Below are 22239 nucleotides of genomic sequence, written 5' to 3' on the forward strand. Positions count from 1 at the left end.
CAAAAACTTGGTGCTCAATACCATGGTATAAACACAACTTCGCACAACTAACCAGCAAGTGCACTGGGTCGTCCAAGTAATAAACCTTACGCGAGTAAGGGTCGATCCCACGGAGATTGTTGGTATGAAGCAAGCTATGGTCACCTTGTAAATCTTAGTCAGGCAAACTCAATTGGTTATGAATGATGAATAAAACATAAAGATAAAGATAGAGATACTTATGTAATTCATTGGTGGGAATTTCAGATAAGCGTATGAAGATGCTTGGTCCCTTCCGTCTCTCTGCTTTCCTATTGTCTTCATCCAGTCCTTCTTACTCCTTTCCATGGCAAGCTGTATGTTGGGCATCACCATTGTCAGTGGCTACAGTCTCGTCCTCTCAGTGAAAATGTTCAACGCACCCTGTCACGGCACGGCTATTCATCTGTCGGTTCTCAATCAGGTTGGAATAGAATCCATTGATTCTTTTGCGTCTGTCACTAACGCCCAGCCTTCAGGAGTTTGAAGCTCGTCACAGTCATTCAATCATTAAATCCTACTCAGAATACCACAGACAAGGTTTAGACCTTTCGGATTCTCTTGAATGCAGTCATCAATTCTAGCTTATACCACGAAGATTCCGGTTAAAGAATCCAAGAGATATCCACCCAATCTAAGGTAGAACGGAGGTGATTGACAGTCACACGTTCATAGGTGAGAATGATGATGAGTGTCACGGATCATCACATTCATCAAGTTGAAGAACAAGTGATATCTTAGAACAAGAACAAGCTGAATTGAATAGAAGAACAATAGTAATTGCATTAATACTCGAGGTATAGCAGAGCTCCACACCTTAATCTATGGTGTGTAGAAACTCCACCGTTGAAAATACATAAGAACAAGGTCTAGGCATGGCCGTGAGGCCAGCCTCCCAATGATCTAAGATAGCATAAGACTAAAGATAGCTACCAAGATGAAAATACAATAGCAAAAGGTCTTATTTATAAAGAACTAGTAGCCTAAGGTTTACAAAGATGAGTAAATGACATAAAAATCCACTTCCGGGCCCACTTGGTGTGTGCTTGGGCTGAGCATTGAAGCATTTTCGTGTAGAGACTTCTCTTGGAGTTAAACGCCAGCTTTTGTGCCAGTTTGGGCGTTTAACTCCCATTCTTGTGCCAGTTCCGGCGTTTAACGCCAGTCATTCTTGAGCTGATTTGGAACGCCGGTTTGGGCCATCAAATCTCGGGCAAAGTATGGACTATTATACATTGCTGGAAAGCCCAGGATGTCTACTTTTCAACGCCATTGAGAGCGCGCCAATTGGGCTTCTGTAGCTCCAGAAAATCCACTTCGAGTGCAGGGAGGTCAGAATCCAACAGCATCTGCAGTCCTTTTCAGTTTCTGAATCAGATTTTTGCTCAGGTCCCTCAATTTCAGCCAGAAAATACCTGAAATCACAGAAAAACACACAAACTCATAGTAAAGTCCAAAAAAGTGAATTTTAACTAAAAACTAATAAAAATATAATAAAAACTAACCAAAACATACTAAAAACATACTAAAAACAATGCCAAAAAGCGTACAAATTATCCGCTCATCACAACACCAAACTTAAATTGTTGCTTGTCCCCAAGCAACTGAAAATCAAATAAGATAAAAAAAAAAGAGAATATGCAATGAATTTCAAAAACATCTATGAAGATCAGTATTAATTAGATGAGCGGGTCTTTTAGCTTTTTGCCTCTGAACAGTTTTGGCATCTCACTCTATCCTTTGAAATTCAGAATGATTGGCTTCTATAGGAACTCAGAATCCAGATAGTGTTATTGATTCTCCTAGTTAAGTATGATGATTCTTGAACACAGTTACTTTATGAGTCTTGGCCGTGGCTCAAAGCATTCTGTCTTCCAGTATTACCACCGGATACATACATGCCACAGACACATAATTGGGTGAACCTTTTCAGATTGTGACTCAGCTTTGCTAGAGTCCCCAATTAGAGGTGTCCAGGGTTCTTAAGCACACTCTTTTTGCCTTGGATCACAACTTTATTTCTTTCTTTTTCTTTCTTTTTTTCTCTTTCTCCCTTTTTTCGTTCTTTTTCTTTTTTTTTTCGCTTCTTCTCTTTTTTTTTTGTATTCACTGCTTTTTCTCGCTTCAAGAATCATTTTTATGATTTTTCAGATCCTCAGTAACATGTCTCCTTTTTCATCATTCTTTCAAGAGCCAACATTCATGAACCACAAATTCAAAAGACATATGCACTGTTTAAGCATACATTCAGAAAACAAGAGTATTGCCACCACATCAAAATAATTAATCTGTTATAAAATTTAAAATTCATGCAATTCTTCTCTTTTTCAATTAAGAACATTTTTCATTTAAGAGAGGTGATGGATTCATAGGACATTCATAACTTTAAGGCATAGACACTAAGACACTAATGATCATAAGACACAAACATAGATAAACATAAGCATAATTTTTGAAAAACAGGAAAATAAGGAACAAGGAGATTAAAGAACGGGTCCACCTTAGTGATGGCAGCTTGTTCTTCCTCTTGAAGATCTTATGGAGTGCTTGAGCTCCTCAATGTCTCTTCCTTGCCTTTGTTGCTCCTCTCTCATGATTCTTTGATCTTCTCTAATTTCATGGAGGAGGATGGAATGTTCTTGGTGCTCCACCTTAGTTGTCCCATGTTGGAACTCAATTCTCCTAGGGAGGTGTTCAGTTGCTCCCAATAGTTTTGTGGAGGAAAGTGCATCCCTTGAGGCATCTCAGGGATTTGATGATGAGAGGGGTCTCTTGTTTGCTCCATCCTCTTCTTAGTGATGGGCTTGTCCTCATCAATGGGGATGTCTCCCTCTATGTCAACTCCAACTGAATAACAGAGGTGACAAATGAGATGAGGAAAGGCTAACCTTGCCAAGGTAGAGGACTTGTCCGCCACCTTATAAAGTTCTTGGGATATAACCTCATGAACTTCTACTTCTTCTCCAATCATGATGCTATGAATCATGATGGCCCGGTCTAGAGTAACTTCAGACCGGTTGCTAGTGGGAATGATTGAGCGTTGGATAAACTCCAACCATCCCCTAGCCACGGGCTTGAGGTCATGCCTTCTCAGTTGAACCGGCTTCCCTCTTGAATCTCTCTTCCATTGGACGCCCTCTTCACGAATGACTGTGAGGACTTGGTCCAACCTTTGATCAAAGTTGACCCTTTTTGAATTTGAAAGGGACCTCGGGGGTCACCTTCTTCAAGGCCACAACTTCATAGAAGTGGTCTTGATGCACCCTTGAGATGAATCTCTCCATCTCCCATGACTCGGAGGTGGAAGCTTTTGCCTTCCCTTTCCTCTTTCTAGAGGTTTCTCCGGCCTTGGATGCCATAAATGGTTATGGAAAAACAAAAAGCAATGCTTTTACCACACCAAACTTAAAAGGTTTGCTCATCCTCGAGCAAAGGAAGAAAGAAGATAGTAGAAGAAGAAGAAATGAAGGATATGGAGATGGCTTTGTGGTTCGGCCAAAGGGGGAGAAGTAGTGTTTAGGGTGTGTGAAAAAGAGGGAGTGAAGATGGGTTTATATAGGAGTGGAGAGGGGGTGTATGGTTCGGCTATTTTGAATTTGAATGGTGAGGTAGGTGGGGTTTTATGAAGGATGGATGTGAGTGGTGAAGAGAAAGATGGGATTTGATAGGTGAAGGGCTTTTGGGGAAGAGGTATTGATGTGATTGGTGAATGGGTGAAGAAGAAGAGAGAAGGTGGTGGGGTAGGTGGGGATCCTGTGGGGTCCACAGATCCTGAGGTGTCAAGGAAAAGTCATCCCTGCACCAAGTGGCAAGCAAAATTGCTCTTCATGCCAATTCTGGCGTTAAACGCCGGGCTGGTGCCCATTTCTGGCGTTTAACGCCAACTTCTTGCCCTTTTCTGGCGTTTAACGCCAGTCTGGTGCCCCTTTCTGGCGTTAAACGCCCAGAATGGTGCCAGACTGGGCGTTAAACGCCCATTTGCTAGCTTCACTGGCGTTTAATCGCCAGCAAGTTCTCCTCCAGGGTGTGCTGTTTTTCTTTCTATTTTTCATTCTGTTTTTGCTTTTTCAATTGATTTTGTGACTTCTCATGATCATCAACCTACAGAAAACATAAAATAACAAAGGAAAATAGATAAAATATAACATTGGGTTGCCTCCCAATAAGCGCTTCTTTAATGTTAGTAGCTTGACAGTGAGCTCTCATGGAGCCTCACAGATACTCAGAGCCATGTTGGAACCTCCCAACACCAAACTTAGAGTTTGAATGTGGGGGTTCAACACCAAACTTAGAATTTGGTTGTGGCCTCCCAACACCAAACTTAGAGTTTGACTGTGGGGGCTCTGTTTGACTCTGTTTTGAGAGAAGCTCTTCATGCTTCCTCTCCATGGTGACAGAGGGATAGCCTTGAGCCTTAAACACAAAGGATTCTTCATTCACTTGAATGATCAATTCTCCTCTATCAACATCAATCATGGCCTTTGTTGTGGCTAGGAAGGGTCTGCCAAGGATGATGGATTCATCCATGCACTTCCCAGTCTCTAGGACTATGAAATCAGCAGGGATGTAATGGTCTTCAACTTTTACCAGAACATCCTTTACAAGTCCATAAGCTTGTTTTCTTGAATTGTCTGCCATCTCTAGTGAGATTTTTGCAGCTTGCACCTCAAAGATCCCTAGCTTCTCCATTACAGAGAGAGGCATGAGGTTTACACTTGACCCTAGGTCACACAAGGCCTTCTTGAAGGTCATGGTGCCTATGGCACAAGGTATTGAGAACTTCCCAGGATCTTGTCTCTTTTGAGGTAGTTTCTGCCTAGACAAGTCATCCAATTCTTTGGTGAGCAAAGGGGGTTCATCCTCCAAAGTCTCATTACCAAATAACTTGTCATTTAGCTTCATGATTGCTCCAAGGTATTTAGCAACTTGCTCTTCAGTGACATATTCATCCTCTTCAGAGGAAGAATACTCATCAGAGCTCATGAATGGCAGAAGTAAATCCAATGGGATCTCTATGGTCTCAGTGTGAGCCTCAGATTCCCATGGTTCCTCATTAGGGAACTCATTGGAGGCCAGTGGACGTCCATTGAGGTCTTCCTCAGTGGCGTTCATTGCCTCTTCCTCCTCTCCAAATTCGGCCATATTGATGGCTTTGCACTCTCTTTTTGGATTTTCTTCTGTATTGCTTGGAAGAGTACTAGGAGGGAGTTCAGTAATTTTCTTGCTCAGCTGACCCACTTGTGCCTCCAAATTCCTAATGGAGGACCTTGTTTCAGTCATGAAACTTTGAGTGGTTTTGATTAGATCAGAGACCATGGTTGCTAAGTCAGAGTGGTTCTGCTTAGAATTCTCTGTCTGTTGCTGAGAAGATGATGGAAAAGGCTTGCCATTGCTAAACCTGTTTCTTCCACCATTATTGTTGTTGAAACCTTGTTGAGGTCTCTGTTGATCCTTCCATGAAAAATTTGGATGATTTCTCCATGAAGAATTATAGGTGTTTCCATAGGGTTCTCCCATGTAATTCACCTCTTCCATTGAAGGGTTCTCAGGATCATAAGCTTCTTCTTCAGATGAAGCTTCCATAGTACTGCCTGGTGCATTTTGCATTCCAGACAGACTTTGAGAAATCAAATTGACTTGCTGAGTCAATATTTTGTTCTGAGCCAGTATGGCATTCAAGGTATCAATCTCAAGAACTCCTTTCTTCTGATTTGTCCCATTGTTCACAGGATTCCTTTCAGAAGTGTACATGAATTGGTTATTTACAACCATTTTAATTAGTTCTTGAGCTTCTGTAGGCGTCTTCTTCAGATGAAGAGATCCTCCAGCAGAGCTATCCAAAGACATCTTGGACAGTTCAGACAGACCATCATAGAAAATACCTATGATGCTCCATTCAAAAAGCATATCAAAGGGACACTTTCTGATTAATTGTTTGTATCTTTCCCAAGCTTCATAGAGGGATTCTCCTTCCTTCTGTCTGAAGGTCTGGACTTCCACTCTAAGCTTACTCAATTTTTGAGGTGGAAAGAACTTTGCCAAGAAGGCATTGACTAGCTTTTCCCAAGAGTTCAGGCTTTCTTTAGGTTGTGAGTCCAACCATGTCCTAGCTCTGTCTCTTACAGCAAAAGGGAATAGCATGAGTCTGTAGACCTCAGGGTCAACCCCATTAGTCTTGACAGTGTCACAGATTTGCAAGAACTCAGCTAAGAACTGATGAGGATCTTCCAATGGAAGTCCATGAAACTTGCAATTCTGTTGCATTAGAGAAACTAATTGAGGCTTAAGCTCAAAGTTGTTTGCTCCAATGGCAGGGATAGAGATGCTTCTCCCATAGAAGTCGGGAGTAGGTGCAGTAAAGTCACCCAGCACCTTCCTTGCATTGTTGGCATTGTTGTTGTTTTCGGCTGCCATGTCTTCTTCTTCTTTGAAGATTTCTGTTAGGTCCTCTACAGAGAGTTGTGCCTTAGCTTCTCTTAGCTTTCACTTTAAGGTCCTTTCAGGTTCAGGGTCAGCCTCAACAAGAATGCTTTTGTCTTTGCTCCTGCTCATATGAAAGAGAAGAGAACAAGAAAATATGGAATCATCTATGTCACAGTATAGAGATTCCTTGAGGTGTCAGAGGAAAAGAAAAATAGAAGGAAGAAGTATAGAATTCAAACTTATCAAGAAAGATGAAGTTCAAATTGTGCATTAAGGATGAGTGTTAGTCCATAAATAGAAGGATGTGAGAAGAAGGGAAGAAATTTTCGAAAATATTAAAAAGATTTTAAAAATATTTTGAAAAACTTTAATTGATTTTCGAAAATAAGAGTGGAAAAGAAATCAAGAGATTTTTGAAAAAGATTTTGAAATAAGAAATTAAAAAGATATGATTGAAAACTATTTTAAAAAAGATGTGAGAAAAATATATGATTAAAAAGATATGATTTGAAAATAATTTAAAAAGATTTGATTTTAAAAATTAATAACTTAGCTAACAAGGAAAGATATGATTCAAACATTAAACCTTTCTCAACAGAAAAGGCAACATACTTGAAATGTTGAATCAAATCACTAATTGTTAGCAAGTATTTTTGAAAATAGAAAGAAATTGATTTTGAAAAAGATTTGATTGAAAAGATATGATTTGAAAAAGATTTGATTTTGAAAAATTTTGAAAACCTGAAAAAAATTTGCATTAAAAACAGAATCTTCCCTCTTGTGCCATCCTGGCGTTAAACGCCCAGAATGGTGCACATTCTGGCGTTTAATGCCCAAACTACTACCCTTTTGGGTGTTAAACGCCCAGCCAGGCACCCTGGCTGGCGTTTAAACGCCAGTTTGCCTTCCTCACTGGGCGTTTTGGACGTCCAGCTTTTTCTGTATAATTCCTCTGCTGTATGTTCTGAATCTTCAATTCTCTGTATTATTGACTTGAAAAGACACAAATTAAAAATATTTTTGGATTTTTAATAATGAGGAATAGTCAAAATGCAACTAAAATCAAATAACAATGTATGCAAGACACCAAACTTAGCAGTTTGTATACTACTGACACTAACAAAATGAGAATGCACATGAGAGACATAAAACACTCAAGTCAAGAGAATTTAAAGATCAGAGCAATGAAATCATCAAGAACAACTTGAAGATTAGTGAAGACACATGATAAATGCAAGAAGAACAGAAACATGCAATTGACACCAAACTTAAAATGAGACACTAGACTCAAACAAGAAATATTTTTGGTTTTTATGATTTTGTAAATTTTTTTTTGAATTTTTTGAAAATTGAGTGGAAGAGAAAATAAAAGTATCAAAATTCTTAATGAGAATTCCAGGAATCATGCAATGTTAGTCTAAAGCTTTAGTCTAAAGGAATTAGACATGGCTAGCCAAGCTTCAGCAGGACATTACATTCAAGAGCTAAATTGATGAGAATCAATCAGCCTTGGTGATGATAAGAACATCACCTTGAAACACTAGAATTCATTCTTAAGAACTCTGAAGAAAAAAACCTAATCTAAGCAACAAGATGAACCGTCAGTTGTCCATACACAAACAATCTCCGGCAACGGCGCCAAAAACTTGGTGCACGAAATTGTGATCACTACTTTTCACAACTCAAATAATCCCCGGTAATGAATCCAAAAACTTGGTGCTCAATACCATGGTATAAACACAACTTCGCACAACTAACCAGCAAGTGCACTGGGTCGTCCAAGTAATAAACCTTACGCGAGTAAGGGTCGATCCCACGGAGATTGTTGGTATGAAGCAAGCTATGGTCACCTTGTAAATCTTAGTCAGGCAAACTCAATTGGTTATGAATGATGAATAAAACATAAAGATAAAGATAGAGATACTTATGTAATTCATTGGTGGAAATTTCAGATAAGCGTATGAAGATGCTTGGTCCCTTCCGTCTCTCTGCTTTCCTACTGTCTTCATCCAGTCCTTCTTACTCCTTTCCATGGCAAGCTGTATGTTGGGCATCACCATTGTCAGTGGCTACAGTCCCGTCCTCTCAGTGAAAATGTTCAACGCACCCTGTCACGGCACGGCTATTCATCTGTCGGTTCTCAATCAGATTGGAATAGAATCCATTGATTCTTTTGCGTCTGTCACTAACACCCAGCCTTCAGGAGTTTGAAGCTCGTCACAGTCATTCAATCATTGAATCCTACTCAGAATACCACAGACAAGGTTTAGACCTTCCGGATTCTCTTGAATGCAGTCATCAATTCTAGCTTATACCACGAAGATTCCGGTTAAAGAATCCAAGAGATATCCACCCAATCTAAGGTAGAACAGAGGTGATTGACAGTCACACGTTCATAGGTGAGAATGATGATGAGTGTCACGGATCATCACATTCATCAAGTTGAAGAACAAGTGATATCTTAGAACAAGAACAAGCTGAATTGAATAGAAGAACAATAGTAATTGCATTAATACTCGAGGTACAGCAGAGCTCCACACCTTAATCTATGGTGTGTAGAAACTCCACCGTTGAAAATACATAAGAACAAGGTCTAGGCATGGCCGTGAGGCCAGCCTCCCAATGATCTAAGATAGCATAAGACTAAAGATAGCTACCAAGATGAAAATACAATAGCAAAAGGTCTTATTTATAAAGAACTAGTAGCCTAAGGTTTACAAAGATGAGTAAATGACATAAAAATCCACTTCCGGGCCCACTTGGTGTGTGCTTGGGCTGAGCATTGAAGCATTTTCGTGTAGAGACTTCTCTTGGAGTTAAACGCCAGCTTTTGTGCCAGTTTGGGCGTTTAACTCCCATTCTTGTGCCAGTTCCGGCGTTTAACGCCGGGCATTCTTGAGCTGATTTGGAACGCCAGTTTGGGCCATCAAATCTCGGGCAAAGTATGAACAATTATATATTGCTGGAAAGCCCAGGATGTCTACTTTCCAACGCCGTTGAGAGCGCGCCAATTGGGCTTCTGTAGCTCCAGAAAATCCACTTCGAGTGCAGGGAGGTCAGAATCCAACAGCATCTGCAGTCATTTTCAGTCTCTGAATCAGATTTTTGCTCAGGTCCCTCAATTTCAGCCAGAAAATACCTGAAATCACAGAAAAACACACAAACTCATAGTAGAGTCCAGAAAAGTGAATTTTAACTAAAAACTAATAAAAATATAATAAAAACTAACTAAAACATACTAAAAACATACTAAAAACAATGCCAAAAAGCGTACAAATTATCCGCTCATCAACAATCCTTTAAGGTAATGCAACCATAAAACCCTAGGACAACCCAACACAGTAACAACACAATCATACACCTTGATCATTTATCGATTGATGAAATAAATTCGAAAATTCTTTCAACCAACACATACCTTCAACGACGAAGAAGAGGGAGAAACCACTTGCCTCCAAAGGAACACCAAACTCTTCAAAAGACCTGTGGCAGTGGAGGAGACGGTGAAGACGAACCTAACTCGCTGCCATTGATGAGAGAATGGGAAGACGAAGACTGAGCGTGAAGGAGAGGAGACGAGGTGTGATAGTGTTCAAACAAATATGCTGAAGGCAAACCGTTTTCAAGGGCTCCTTCTGTATGAACGACGTCGTTTACTTCTTCATTGGGCGCCAAATCCATACTACGTCGTTTCAGTTGGCTCCAGCATGGCAAGGGAGGTGCCAGCTCATCCCTCCGTTTACTGACTGTGCGCCGGAAAGGGTTGCAGGGCAACTTTGGGTCCCGGAGCTTAATGTAAGGGACATTTTTAGGTAATTTTGAGGGATTTAGATCCTCTAAAGTTTGAATTTCACTTTAGAGAATAAAGTGTGATCTTTTATCTTTGAATAATTTCTCTTTTATATTTATTTTTAGTCTCATCTATGAGAAATTATTCAAAGATAAAAGATCACACTTTATTCTCTAAAGTGAAATTCAAACTTTAGAGGATCCAAATTCCCAAAATATAACTCTTATTTATATTTGTGACCACATAACCTTTGTGAGTGGACCAACCAATAGCAAAGAAAATGTGAAAAACACAAAACCTGGGGACTGGGGTAGGAAATAGGAAGCAACCGAATCGTTTGAGAGTAACATGCTCAACGCAGATATCTATGTAGGAAGAAATTATCGTTAACTTCGTTTAGTTAATATAATATAATTAAGGATTCAGTTACATTGTAAACAACTATATCAACGTCAAGACACATTTTCTATCGGAAGTTCCTAGATAAACTTGTTATATAAAACTAATTAACAGCAAAGAAAATCTAGTCAACTCATTATCTTAAATGTGTGTCTGAAAATTTACCTATTGACAGATACAATGGCAGAAGAAAGTTCAAAGAGGTAACACCAGTTTCTTCAATTATCATCATGTACTTATGATTCTCTCCATCTGTAAGAAATTTTAATTGGCAACAAAAACTGAAGCGTGATTAGTTTCATAATTTTTCCCCAGTTTTCAATTGTTTTTTTCTTTACAAAATCGTGAAAACAGAAAACGCTGAATAAGAAAATAGAGACTAGTAGTTGTAAAAAGTTCGAATCCCGAATTCTTGATAATTGGTTTTCATGTTATAGGTATGCAGTAGTGACAGGAGCAAACAAAGGGATAGGATTTGGAATATGTAAGCAATTGGCTTCTAATGGGATCACAGTGATCTTAACAGCAAGAGATGAGAAAAGGGGTCTTGAAGCTCTTCAGAATCTCAAAGATTTAGGTCTATCTGGCCATGTTGTTTATCATCAGCTTGATGTCACTGATGCTAACAGCATAGCATCCCTTGCAAATTTCATCAAAACTCAATTTGGAAAACTTGATATCTTGGTATGCTTAAAAACTTTAGGTTCTTGAATTATAGCATTTTATTTTGTGATGTAATGTTAAGTTGGGTTCTGCATATTGATTTGTGAACTTTATGCTTTAATTTCCTAATTTATTATGTTTCTATGTATTGCTTATGCAAAGTCTCATGTCACTTGAAAAGGGAAACGAAACATGTCTTATAAGAGTGTGAATATTTCTTACTTGTGAACACAACCATGAGAAATGTCTTAAATCCTTCTTGTTAAGGGGGGAATGCCTTTGGATTTTTACTTTGCTTCTCTTTGCATGTTCTTTTTTCATAATCTAATTTCATTGTTCTTCACTGCTGAGAAATATTTGTATTCTGTTTAGGTGAATAATGCAGGAGTCCCTGGGACAGTCGTTGATGGCGATGCATTCAAAGCTTTACTTGCTTCTGGGGTATGGCTTTTTCAATACCAATCCATATTAGATAATTTCACTCATTTTGAGTAATGATTACATAAACATTTCTTTGGTTATTTATAAAGAACATTGGCTTTTGTTCTAAAGATTATTCTAGAGCATTGATTCTTGAATCTTTGAATGTAGGAAAGGGCTGATGCTATTGATTGGAGAAAAATTGTATGTCAAGATTATGAATCTGCAGAAGCAGGACTTAGAACTAACTATTACGGTGTCAAAGGAATGTGTGAAGCACTTATTCCCCTTCTACAATTGTCAGTCTCACCAAAGATTGTCAATGTTTCCTCCTCCATGGGACAGTTGAAGGTTTTTGATAATTTGTTTATATTTTAATACAGATATTATCATGTTTTATTTTCTCTTGAATACTACTAATGTATTTGCTGCTATATGGTTTCTTATGCTGATACAGAACCTACCAAATGAATGGGCTAAAGGAATTCTAAGTGATGATGAAAGCTTAACAGAAGAAAAAATTGATGAGGTTTTGAATCAATTTCTAAGTGATTTCAAAGAGGGTTCATTTGAAACCAAAGGATGGCCTTCTGCTTTTTCTGCATACATAGTTTCAAAAGCTGCTTTGAATGCATACACAAGAATTCTTGCAAAGAAGTATCCATCTTTCTGTATCAATTCTGTTTGTCCTGGTTTTGTCAAAACGGATATAAACTTCAACACTGGTAACCTTAGTGTTGACGAAGGTGCCGAGAGCGCTGTAAGGTTGGCTCTGCTATCTAATGGGGGTCAGTCCGGTCTCTTCTTCGTCCGAAGTGAAGTTTCGCCATTTTGATCAGAAGATACCAATTAGTATCAGCATTGTTTGATGAGGATTGATTAGTCTTTGTTGTTGTTCATTTGTTCTGTTTTACATAATTCAAGAGAGTTGATAATAAGCCAGGTTCATTAAAGGAAAATTTGTTATGGTTGAAAGGAACCATGTTAAATGAAGAACCTATTCATGAGAAACGTTACTTTCAGCATGTAACATGAGATTTCAATTGCTTTTAACAATTTATAAAGATGATTAGGATAGAGTGTTGTGCTAAGTAAATTTATTGTTCTTTGGAAACAAGTGTTGAATGAGATTTTGTAAGTGGTAGAATTTTTTCTTTACTTACCAAATAAATTATATTCTCACACTCCTAGCTCTTAGATCCAATAGAAATTAGGGTCCAGACCCTTTTAAAAATTTGTTAGTGCATTTTAAGTTTTAACACTGCTTTCCTTTTAAGTGAAAATTCAAAATTTAAAGGAGCCACATTCTATTCCATGATGCCAACTTCCATTTCTTTCAATTGGTGACCCATCTAGGCCTCCTCTTTAACATGAATCAAGTGCCACCATTTTGGTTCAAAGTGATTAGCAATTCAGAAAAATTTCACCCCCTTTTCTTTTTGGCTTCTAGTAAGGAAAGTTGAAAGTTACTCATTGTTGTAATGGAAATAGGCCAAAATTTAAAGAGACATGTAGTGTGAAGCAAGAAAGTGCAATGAAGGTGCTAAGAAGTTTCCTTCCAAGATTTTAAGTAATGATTATATTGCTTGCTAAGGTGCAAATGTAACTTCTCATCACTCTCATGCATTGGAATTACTCCACCAATTACTAAATTTTAGGTATCCAACTCGCTTCCATTCAATCGGAATAAGTTGGCAACCCGACCTGCAGCAGATAGGATCCGATTCGTCTAACTCGCAGTCTCAATAAAATAATGTGAAGAATAATAATTCACTTAATACAATATTTTATTTTAAAATATAAAAAAATACAAATGAAAAGATACTCAAAATATGTGCTATATTTTGGGAGATCTAGTTTTCATGTATAACTAGATTGTACGGTAGTATACTACTATGCACATGTTTTTCAGTTTTTGTGCGCGCCTTGGTTGATGGTAGGCCCCACTGAAAGCAGTTTCCTGTGTCCAATTCCCTCTCAATCACAGATCTCAAATCGTTTTATATCAACCCCTTTGCTTCCACCATTGTATCACGCTCCCAGCTTCTCTCCGGCGATCTGCGTTCTCCTCCAGACCTCCACTCCTGCTGCTGCGTTGCGTGCAAGGTAGCGTTTTTAATTTCTTTTCTTTTATTATTTATTTTAAAAATTTCATGGAAATTCTGAATTTCTGAGCTGGCTGTTTCTCTTTTTCTTCCGAAATTCTTTACTTGATGAAAAAGCATTTGCAAAACTTGTAAGATTGTGTATTGGCCTAGAGTGTTTTAGAATCTCGTTTAAAATTCTGAACTTTATCAGCTTCAGTTAGAAATTATCTTGCACTATTGATGAAGAAGCGTTTACCAAACAAGTTCAATTATGTATCTACGGAAGGGTATAATGAAGTTTTGGATAATATATTTGCTTAAAACTTGATGAAGAGGTTCAATACTATGCAGGGTTTAGTGCTAATAATAAGAATAAATGGCTGCCCGGAAACCTGGTTTGATTGCATTGTTTGATGTTGATGGGACTCTTACAGCCCCAAGGAAGGTACTTCTTTCTTCTTGAGCCAATGGCATTACTATTGTATAGATTAACAAAATAATATATTTATGGAGCAATTTGATGTGTTCTGAGTCAGATTTATTGTCTACAAGTAGTTTAAGGTTACTAATTAGGGTTTGGATTCGGTAGCCTCTCCAAAGAAAGCTACTAGTAGCCTCTTCAAATTCAATTATAAAATATACCCCATACATATCTTTTAATACTTGAAAGTATTCCTTCTTTATTTTTTTTTTATTTCTTTTTTAACACGCATTATCCCAAACTTGAGATACAACGCAGCTTCATTTCTGCCTTCACTATTGCAACTTCCATGAACACTCTAAAGGTAGTTTCATTTGTTTGGCTTGGAATTGTGTGAATAATTTGTATCTCCATGAGAAGTCCATAAAAGTAAGTTCTGTATTCCAACTGTGCCCACTCTCAACCAAGAAAAAGAAAAACATTCTCACTTCCAACAGCCACAAACGCTGCATAAACTAATTAAAATGAGCTGAATGTGCTGTGGAATTGGGTCATCAATGTTGAATTTGACTGTGGCAATCTTTATGAAACTAGATAATCTTTTAACAAATTAATGAGTTGATTGAATAACCTGGGTTATTCAAAATGTGAAGAGCATACTCATATGAATAAAGACACCAATAATGATCATATATTTCAATAATTAAAGAGCAACGAGAAGGAATAATAATGACAAAAGAGAAACAAGAGGAAGAGGAAGAAGTGAGCCCATGTTGCTCAATCAACACTCCACAGATCGTTCACCAAGATCATCCATCAATCACCACCATTGTCAACGTTTATATTGGACATGATGGAGGTGGATCAAAATTTATTAATGGTGTTGCAGTTCTTAGAAAGGATAAGGCAGCAATGAGATGTGGCAGTACTTTCTTTTCCTCTTATTTGAACAGTGAATATCTGAAAAGAAATAAAAAAAACAAAGCATGAGTACTTTTTAAATATGAGAAAAAGTATGCATTGGGTTATTTTATAATTAAGTATGAAGAGGCTACCAATAGCCTCTCTTTGGAGAAGGCTACTGAATCCAAAGCCTACTAATTATAGCATGCTATAACACCATAATGCTGAAGAAAACTAGAAAATTTTGATTTATTATGATTGTTTAGTCTTGCATCACCTTTATTTATTGTTTCCTACTCGAATTCAAGGTGGTGACTCCAGAGATGTTGGCGTTCATGCAAGATCTAAGGAAGGTAAATGAGCCAGATTTTATTTTTGGAAAAAAAAAAGTTTACATGCATTTGTTTTCTTAATCCATACCTGACAATTCATAGAACCTGCTTTAAAAGTCCTTTCCTCTTTCCTGGTACAGGTTGTAACAGTTGGAGTTGTGGGCGGTTCTGACCTTGTAAAGATATCTGAGCAACTTGGCAGCACAGGTTAGCTACAAGCATCTCTCTGATTTCTGATGCTATAATTTCGTTATGTGAAACCACTTGGAGAAAATTGATTGTAGTGTTCCGTCTCATTGCTTAATGCTAATTAATTCTATTATGTGGTTTCTTTTTCATGTTTGTTTTGTTTCTTCTTTGATATTGGCTGAGGTTGGGAATTATGTTTGCTGATATAAGCTGAGAATTCAATTTTTACTTTTCTCTACTTTTGTCAAATCATGCATCTTTGATAAGCTATTAGAATGAAATCAAAAGGATCTATCTTTTTGAATATACCCCTTATTTGTTGCAGTTACCAATGACTATGATTATGTATTTTCTGAGAATGGTCTTGTGGCTCATAAGGAAGGAAACCTCATTGGAACCCAGGTACACCTCATAAACCTCAATCCTTGATAGAATCAAATTACAATGATCAGATGTAAGTTGAAAAAGTTGTGATGATCCTTTTGTTATCGAAAGAACAAAACTAGTACCATCATGGTGTCGCTTGTAAAACACCCCCCGGCGGGCCTTCTGTTATTGTAGCAATGTAAAATTTTGATCTAATACACCATGACAAGTTGTAATTTCCCTGTTTACAGAGCTTGAAATCATTCCTTGGTGATGAAAAGCTCAAGGTAAGGCCCGAATTTCCATTCAAGCCATATTGTTTGAGACTGAGGCAACCATGCTGATTACCTCCTAACTGCATTTAGAGATAATTTTGTTGTAGGAATTTATTAATTTCACACTTCATTACATTGCTGACTTGGATATCCCTATTAAGAGGTCAGCCATATTCAGAGGTTAATCATATACTGTTCATTTTTATTGCAGAAAACTTATAAATCCTGTTTTTGACATAATCTTTTCAGGGGAACATTCATAGAGTTCCGTAGTGGAATGCTGAATGTGTCGCCAATTGGGCGAAACTGTAGCCAAGAAGAAAGAGATGAATTTGAGAAGTATGACAAGGTGAGACATCTTGGTCATGTGAATATTAATTAGAATTTTCTGTCTCTATAATTTGAAAGGTCCTATATTTCTTTCAAAAGTTTGCAACACATGTTCTCAGATTCACAACATTCGTCCAAAAATGGTTGAGGTGCTTCGTGAAAAGTTTGCTCATTTTAATCTGACATTTTCCATTGGAGGGCAGATAAGCTTTGATGTAAGTGATGATCTTCATCCCCATGTGGCGAATTTCTTAATGGCCAAGTTATAAGTGAGCATGTCTTAATTTGAATCTTCTCTTCAGGTTTTCCCCCAAGGTTGGGATAAAACATACTGCCTTAGATACCTTGAAGATTTTAATGAAATTCACTTCTTTGGTGACAAAACTTACAAGGTTAGTCCTTTAGAGTATCAAACAAATATCTGTAACTCTACCATTATAGATTTTTGAATTCTATAACGCCAGTTGCTACCGGATCCTTTTGATTTATCAATGTGACACATTTTTATGAAAAATCCTTAAAGTGAGTTGGGGCAAAAAATTTCTGTAACAAGCAAATAATTGTCTGTTTTATGGAGACTGCATGAACCTTTTTTCTCCATTTTGAAACTTGTTTTAAATATTCACCAAAATGATCATGCTTTTAGAAATTATATGTTGCAACAGTATATCAGTCCCAAAATTGAAGCTATATGCCTACTTTATGGTGTTACCAAAGGATGAAGATTGATTAATTTCCTACAATAACTTTATTTTGTAATTTTCTTTGAGCAGGGTGGAAATGACCATGAAATCTATGAATCAGAAAGGACTATTGGTCACACAGGTTAGTTGCTTCGTAACTTTAAATCATAATATGTGAAAAAAATGACTCAGTTTTGGTTACAATGGCATGCTGAAACAATTCCATTTTAAATTAAGACCGAATTATCCAAGGTAAATAATTGTTGCTGCAGTGCTTATAATTTGTATTCATTCCTTTTTCAGTTACAAGCCCTGAAGATACCATGAAGCAGTGCACAGCTCTCTTCCTTAAAAATTGAATTTGCTGAAGCAATGTTTCCATTGAGAACCGCCATTGAGGAAGTATAAAATACACGTTTACATATGATCAGAAGACGCAGACATAATCACTGTAATTTTGGTTCCCCTATTTTGTAATTTTGTTGCCATTTTTATATATTGGATTTGATAAATAAGCATGTCATTCAGTTAAATTTTGTCTTAAATTAATCTGTGAGAGTGATGCTGCTAACTCAATGAGTTCATAACATGGCAATGATGCTGCCACTAGAGTAACTTATTTTATATTCAAAACAACTAAAGATCTCTGCTTTTAAAACTTGTTTCTTGTTTTTACTTCTTATTTTTAGGAAATAGAAATTATTATTTTTATTTTGATAATGTCAACTTTTTTTTGACAAAAATCATGTAAATATATAATGCAAAAAAAATGTATGAAATAAGATTATCAAAAATAAAAAGGGTAATATCATTACCAAACACATCTCAATTTCAGGGGAAAAAAGAAAAACAAATGAACATTGCAATTAGTTTTAAAATTAAAATAAAAAATGAAATTATTTTTCTCAAACGAAATGTACTTCCAATTCATATTTTGGCTGAACATCAGTACTCATTCTTTAATCCAAAATTTCGATATCTAAATACTGATAAGGAAGCCACACATGCATAACCAAAATGCAGAAGGACCAAATCAAGAAACTTGATCAATTATTCTCATCTGAGGTATAATTTATTCATGAAGTTAAAGACTCATAATGAAAACAAGAGCTTTCTTTTCACCTGCTTGTATCCTATACTACTAGATTTGACATTTCAACCAAGTTTCTTGAGAGTAATGAATTGATTGCTGGGTGATTTCCCTTTCTTCACATTATGCAACTACATGGAAGGGAATCCTTTATGCTACCATCCTAAGAAACACTTTAATTCCACCCTTTTTTTTTTTTCAATGTACAACTAAACCATAAAGGTAAGACAAAATCCAAAATCGCCTAAACAAATAATTGATGGAATAAATGATATTACATGCTTTCACTTGTTTATTCAAAATTATGCATCCTCTTTGCAGAGATGAGTGTATTCTGGAGAAGCATTGCTATGGTCATTGGACCAACTCCTCCAGGAACAGGAGTAACAGCCGAGGCAACTTCTACGGCTTCTTCATAACAAACATCTCCAACCAGTCTATAACCTCGAGGGCTACTCGGATCCTGTCTCAAACACCCAAATACACATGAATTGGTTAAATAACCTTGATTCTAAATTTAACCATTTAATTGTTTTTTATTTTATTATTCATAAAAACACAACCAAGATAAAGGACTTAAATTAAATCTACGAACCTCTACTGGGTTGATTCCAACATCGATAATTACTGCACCAGGTTTTATCCAGCTTCCCTTAACCATGTTTGGTTGCCCAACAGCAGAAATGATAATATCTGCCTGCTTTGTGATCTCTTCAGGATTATTGGTTCTTGAATGGACAACAGTAACAGTAGCATCTTCTCTCTAGGAAAATTAAATAAAAATATATATACAAGTATAAATATACATTTTTTATGTAAAAAAGAAAGGAGCCACAAATCCACAATTATATTTAAATAAAACAAGTTTTGAACTGTTTATAATTTTTAAAGTTTTGACTGATGAGATGTTTACCTGCAGCAGGAGAGCAGCTGGCATTCCTACGATATTGCTCCGACCAATTACAACGGCCCTCTTTCCTTTAATGGAAATGCCGTGTCTGTGAAGTAGCTCTATGCACCCCTTTGGTGTACAGGGAACAAATAGCGGTTCTCTACCACGCATGGCAAGACGACCAATATTTAATGGATGAAAACCATCTACATCTTTCTCAATTCTAACAGCATTCAGGACATTTTGCTCATTCATATGCTGTCATAAGGCCAAGAAAAATTAATAAAGCTTCCAATGATTGAGTCACACTTATACAATAGCGAGCAGCAAACTCATCTATGAGTTATTGAACTTTGTGTATGAAATTCTTGACGTATTTCCAAGAAAATATAGGAAATTTAGTATGATTTAGCAAACTTTTCCCATAATATAAAATAAAGTTAGAGATGTAGAAGCATACAGAAGGTAAAGGTAACTGAACAAGAATGCCATGAACTAAAGGATCATCATTGTAGCCTGAAATATGCTTCAATACTTCCTCTTCTGTGGAATCCTCCGCCAAATGTACTTCCAAAGAACTGATTCCAACAGATTCACAAGCTTTCTTCTTGTTACGCACATAAGTAGCCGAGTCCTTTCTATCTCCAACAAGGATTACGGCTAACCCTGGAATCACACCAATAGCTTCTTTCATCCTGGAGACTTCAACTGTTATCTCATCTCTGATCTGCTTTGCTACCGCTTTTCCATCAATCACCTTAGTATTAGCCTCAGTAGTCAGGGAAGCTGCACACATAATCATATGAAAAAAAATATATATGAACATAACTTGGCGAAACCTTCCTAATACAATAGCAATAGAAAGGATTCATTGTCACGCGCATGTAAGAGAAACACATGCACAATCCAAGTCTAATATCTTGATCAGACATAAGACTTTAAATTCTTCATTGTACAAATTATCATCTAGAACCTGATCAGCAGGTAACTGAGGTAAAATTCATGCTAAATACCAAAGTTTATGCATCTAATTCAACAAAGTCACTAGCAGGCTATGTTGAATCAACACAGGCAGACACAAATACTGGCAATCTCAACCAAACAGCAACTCGAATCCTCCCACCCCCACCAAATAAAAAAAAAAACTAAACCCTAAACCTTATTGGATGTAAAGAAAGTCACTAGCACCATTTCAAGTTGAATGTAAAAAAGACTGCTTTTTTTTTCTTCTTTAATGCCATAACTACACTAGATAGCTAAAAAATAACAAAAGAAGGGTACCCCAGTTGACCCATTAAGCTAAAAACTGAACAGAGGTTTCAAATAGACAAAAAGCAGCAGAAAAGTTGAGTGCTTTGTTTGTACCATGGGGAAGAACAACATGGGGCGGGGAAGGAGGTTCTGCTGCGGAAGAGTGAAAAGTGAGGCATCGGAGATAGGTGGGGCCCATCTGTAAGGGGTGGCAGTGGAGGCGGTGGCGGAGGCATCCCGGTGGGAGAAGGCGGTGGGCGGTGGAAGAAGTAGCACCACAAGAATGAGTTAGGAACATCATGGAAATGGAAGAACATGAAGAAGCAGCAGCAGAAGCCATTCGTATTAGTTGATTCCTCAAACACAACACAACACAGGTTTAGTAATCAAAATATTCAAATGTTTGTGTGCGTGCGTGTGCGTTTTTTTTTCCTCACTTCTTAGAGGAAGATTCTCCATCTTTTTTTATTCTGTTTAACTTTCCGTTTTACGTTTATATATTTATTTCTTATAAAGTATTATTTTCATTACTAATAGGAAAATTTAACTATTTCTTGAAAATAAATGTCAAGTATTTTAACTTTTTTATACAACAAAATGTTTGGAAAAGTTATTCTAGAAAACCATTAAGAAAATTAATTATTTAAAAAATCTTTTGTACTAAAATTCTTAAGAAATATAATATTTAAGAGAAGTTTTATTTTTTTTGGGACAGATAAATATACTTTAGATTACAATTTTCTCTTCTTTTTTTTTTTTTTTTTTGTAGTGTGTTTGAACTTTGAAGGATAACCAAAATGCATAACCGAAAAAATGTCTAAGCAAAAATCTCAAAAGATTAACATGACAACACTAAAAAGATAAATCAGCTGACATTTTATTATATGGAAGGTCATAAATGAATTTATAGCTTGCAATAACAATTCTTTTTGCTATAAATGAAGGTGTATAACAGTATAAGTAAATGTTTGAATATAGTAATAGTAGTCAATTAAAAAGAAAACATTTAAAAGGAAAAAATAAATGAAAAAACAATAATCTAATATATTAGTCTGTACAAAAGATTTGGTCATACCCTTTAAATCTTATATAAATGATTTTTTTTAATGCTAAAATCGACTTTGCCTAAAGATTCTTTAAGTAATTTTTTCAAAAAAAAAAATTTTCATTAATTCATGAACTTATTTTGTGTTTATTCTCAATATCAAAACTTAATACTAAGATTAAACTCTTTTTGACAACTAAAGCAAAAGAAACCAAATTGATGGTATAAACCGTAAATTTTATCTTGCCAAATCAAAATTTACTCAACTCATGAACAACTACTATCGTATATAGATTATCTACCAACGATGTTTGTCATGGAAAAAAAATTGACTTTAAAGAAACATCTTATATGTCTTTCAACTAGGAAAGCCTATGATTAAGGTCAGTTTGAAGTTATCATTTTAGGCATGGTTCCTCTTAACCTTCGGGTCTTCAACAGAACCTGCAACTCAACAGAACCAATTGCCCCACCCTCTTTATAACCTTTTTTTGTGCAACAATTTGTTCAGAAGCTTCTACAATAGAACAGTTATACCTTGTAAGGAATCGATGAGCATTTCTTTTGTGTTAGCACAAATGGGTGTCACCAATGTCATTAACAGATTCCTTCCTTTTTATATTATTCACTACGCTCCTGCTTTTTATCTACTATCACTTCTC

At 36.6% G+C, this 22239-nt stretch overlaps 3 protein-coding genes and 1 non-coding gene across 4 annotated transcripts; 3 read left to right on the forward strand and 1 right to left on the reverse strand.

The window, feature by feature from the left end:
• The first annotated feature begins 5919 nt into the window (after positions 1 to 5919).
• Positions 5920 to 6027, forward strand: LOC130977881 (small nucleolar RNA R71). The gene has a single exon (XR_009085554.1). It is a non-coding gene; the product is annotated as a small nucleolar RNA R71 (small nucleolar RNA).
• Positions 6028 to 10540: 4513 nt separating this feature from the next.
• Positions 10541 to 12724, forward strand: LOC130974133 ((+)-neomenthol dehydrogenase-like). Its single transcript, XM_057898886.1, has 5 exons — positions 10541 to 10833; positions 11068 to 11314; positions 11666 to 11734; positions 11885 to 12064; positions 12171 to 12724. Exons 1-5 carry the CDS (start codon positions 10811 to 10813, stop codon positions 12546 to 12548), a joined length of 897 nt encoding a protein of 298 aa, XP_057754869.1. The 5' UTR covers positions 10541 to 10810; the 3' UTR covers positions 12549 to 12724.
• An 832-nt stretch (positions 12725 to 13556) lies between these two features.
• LOC130974142 (phosphomannomutase) lies at positions 13557 to 17832 on the forward strand. Its single transcript, XM_057898892.1, has 12 exons — positions 13557 to 13819; positions 14152 to 14245; positions 15433 to 15477; positions 15597 to 15663; positions 15971 to 16047; positions 16263 to 16298; positions 16394 to 16449; positions 16536 to 16635; positions 16736 to 16831; positions 16919 to 17008; positions 17390 to 17441; positions 17603 to 17832. The coding sequence occupies exons 2-12, from the start codon at positions 14177 to 14179 to the stop codon at positions 17656 to 17658; spliced, it is 744 nt and encodes a 247-aa protein (XP_057754875.1). The 5' UTR covers positions 13557 to 13819; positions 14152 to 14176; the 3' UTR covers positions 17659 to 17832.
• Positions 17833 to 18308: 476 nt separating this feature from the next.
• LOC130974140 (bifunctional protein FolD 4, chloroplastic-like) lies at positions 18309 to 20993 on the reverse strand. The gene is made up of 5 exons (XM_057898891.1): positions 20647 to 20993; positions 19742 to 20067; positions 19303 to 19539; positions 18985 to 19152; positions 18309 to 18852 (listed from the first exon to the last, which is right to left on the reverse strand). Exons 1-5 carry the CDS (start codon positions 20870 to 20872, stop codon positions 18682 to 18684), a joined length of 1128 nt encoding a protein of 375 aa, XP_057754874.1. The 5' UTR covers positions 20873 to 20993; the 3' UTR covers positions 18309 to 18681.
• Between the last annotated feature and the right edge of the window lie 1246 nt (positions 20994 to 22239).

This window comes from Arachis stenosperma, chromosome 4 (genome assembly GCF_014773155.1).
Source record: "Arachis stenosperma cultivar V10309 chromosome 4, arast.V10309.gnm1.PFL2, whole genome shotgun sequence".
Taxonomy (NCBI): domain Eukaryota; kingdom Viridiplantae; phylum Streptophyta; class Magnoliopsida; order Fabales; family Fabaceae; genus Arachis; species Arachis stenosperma.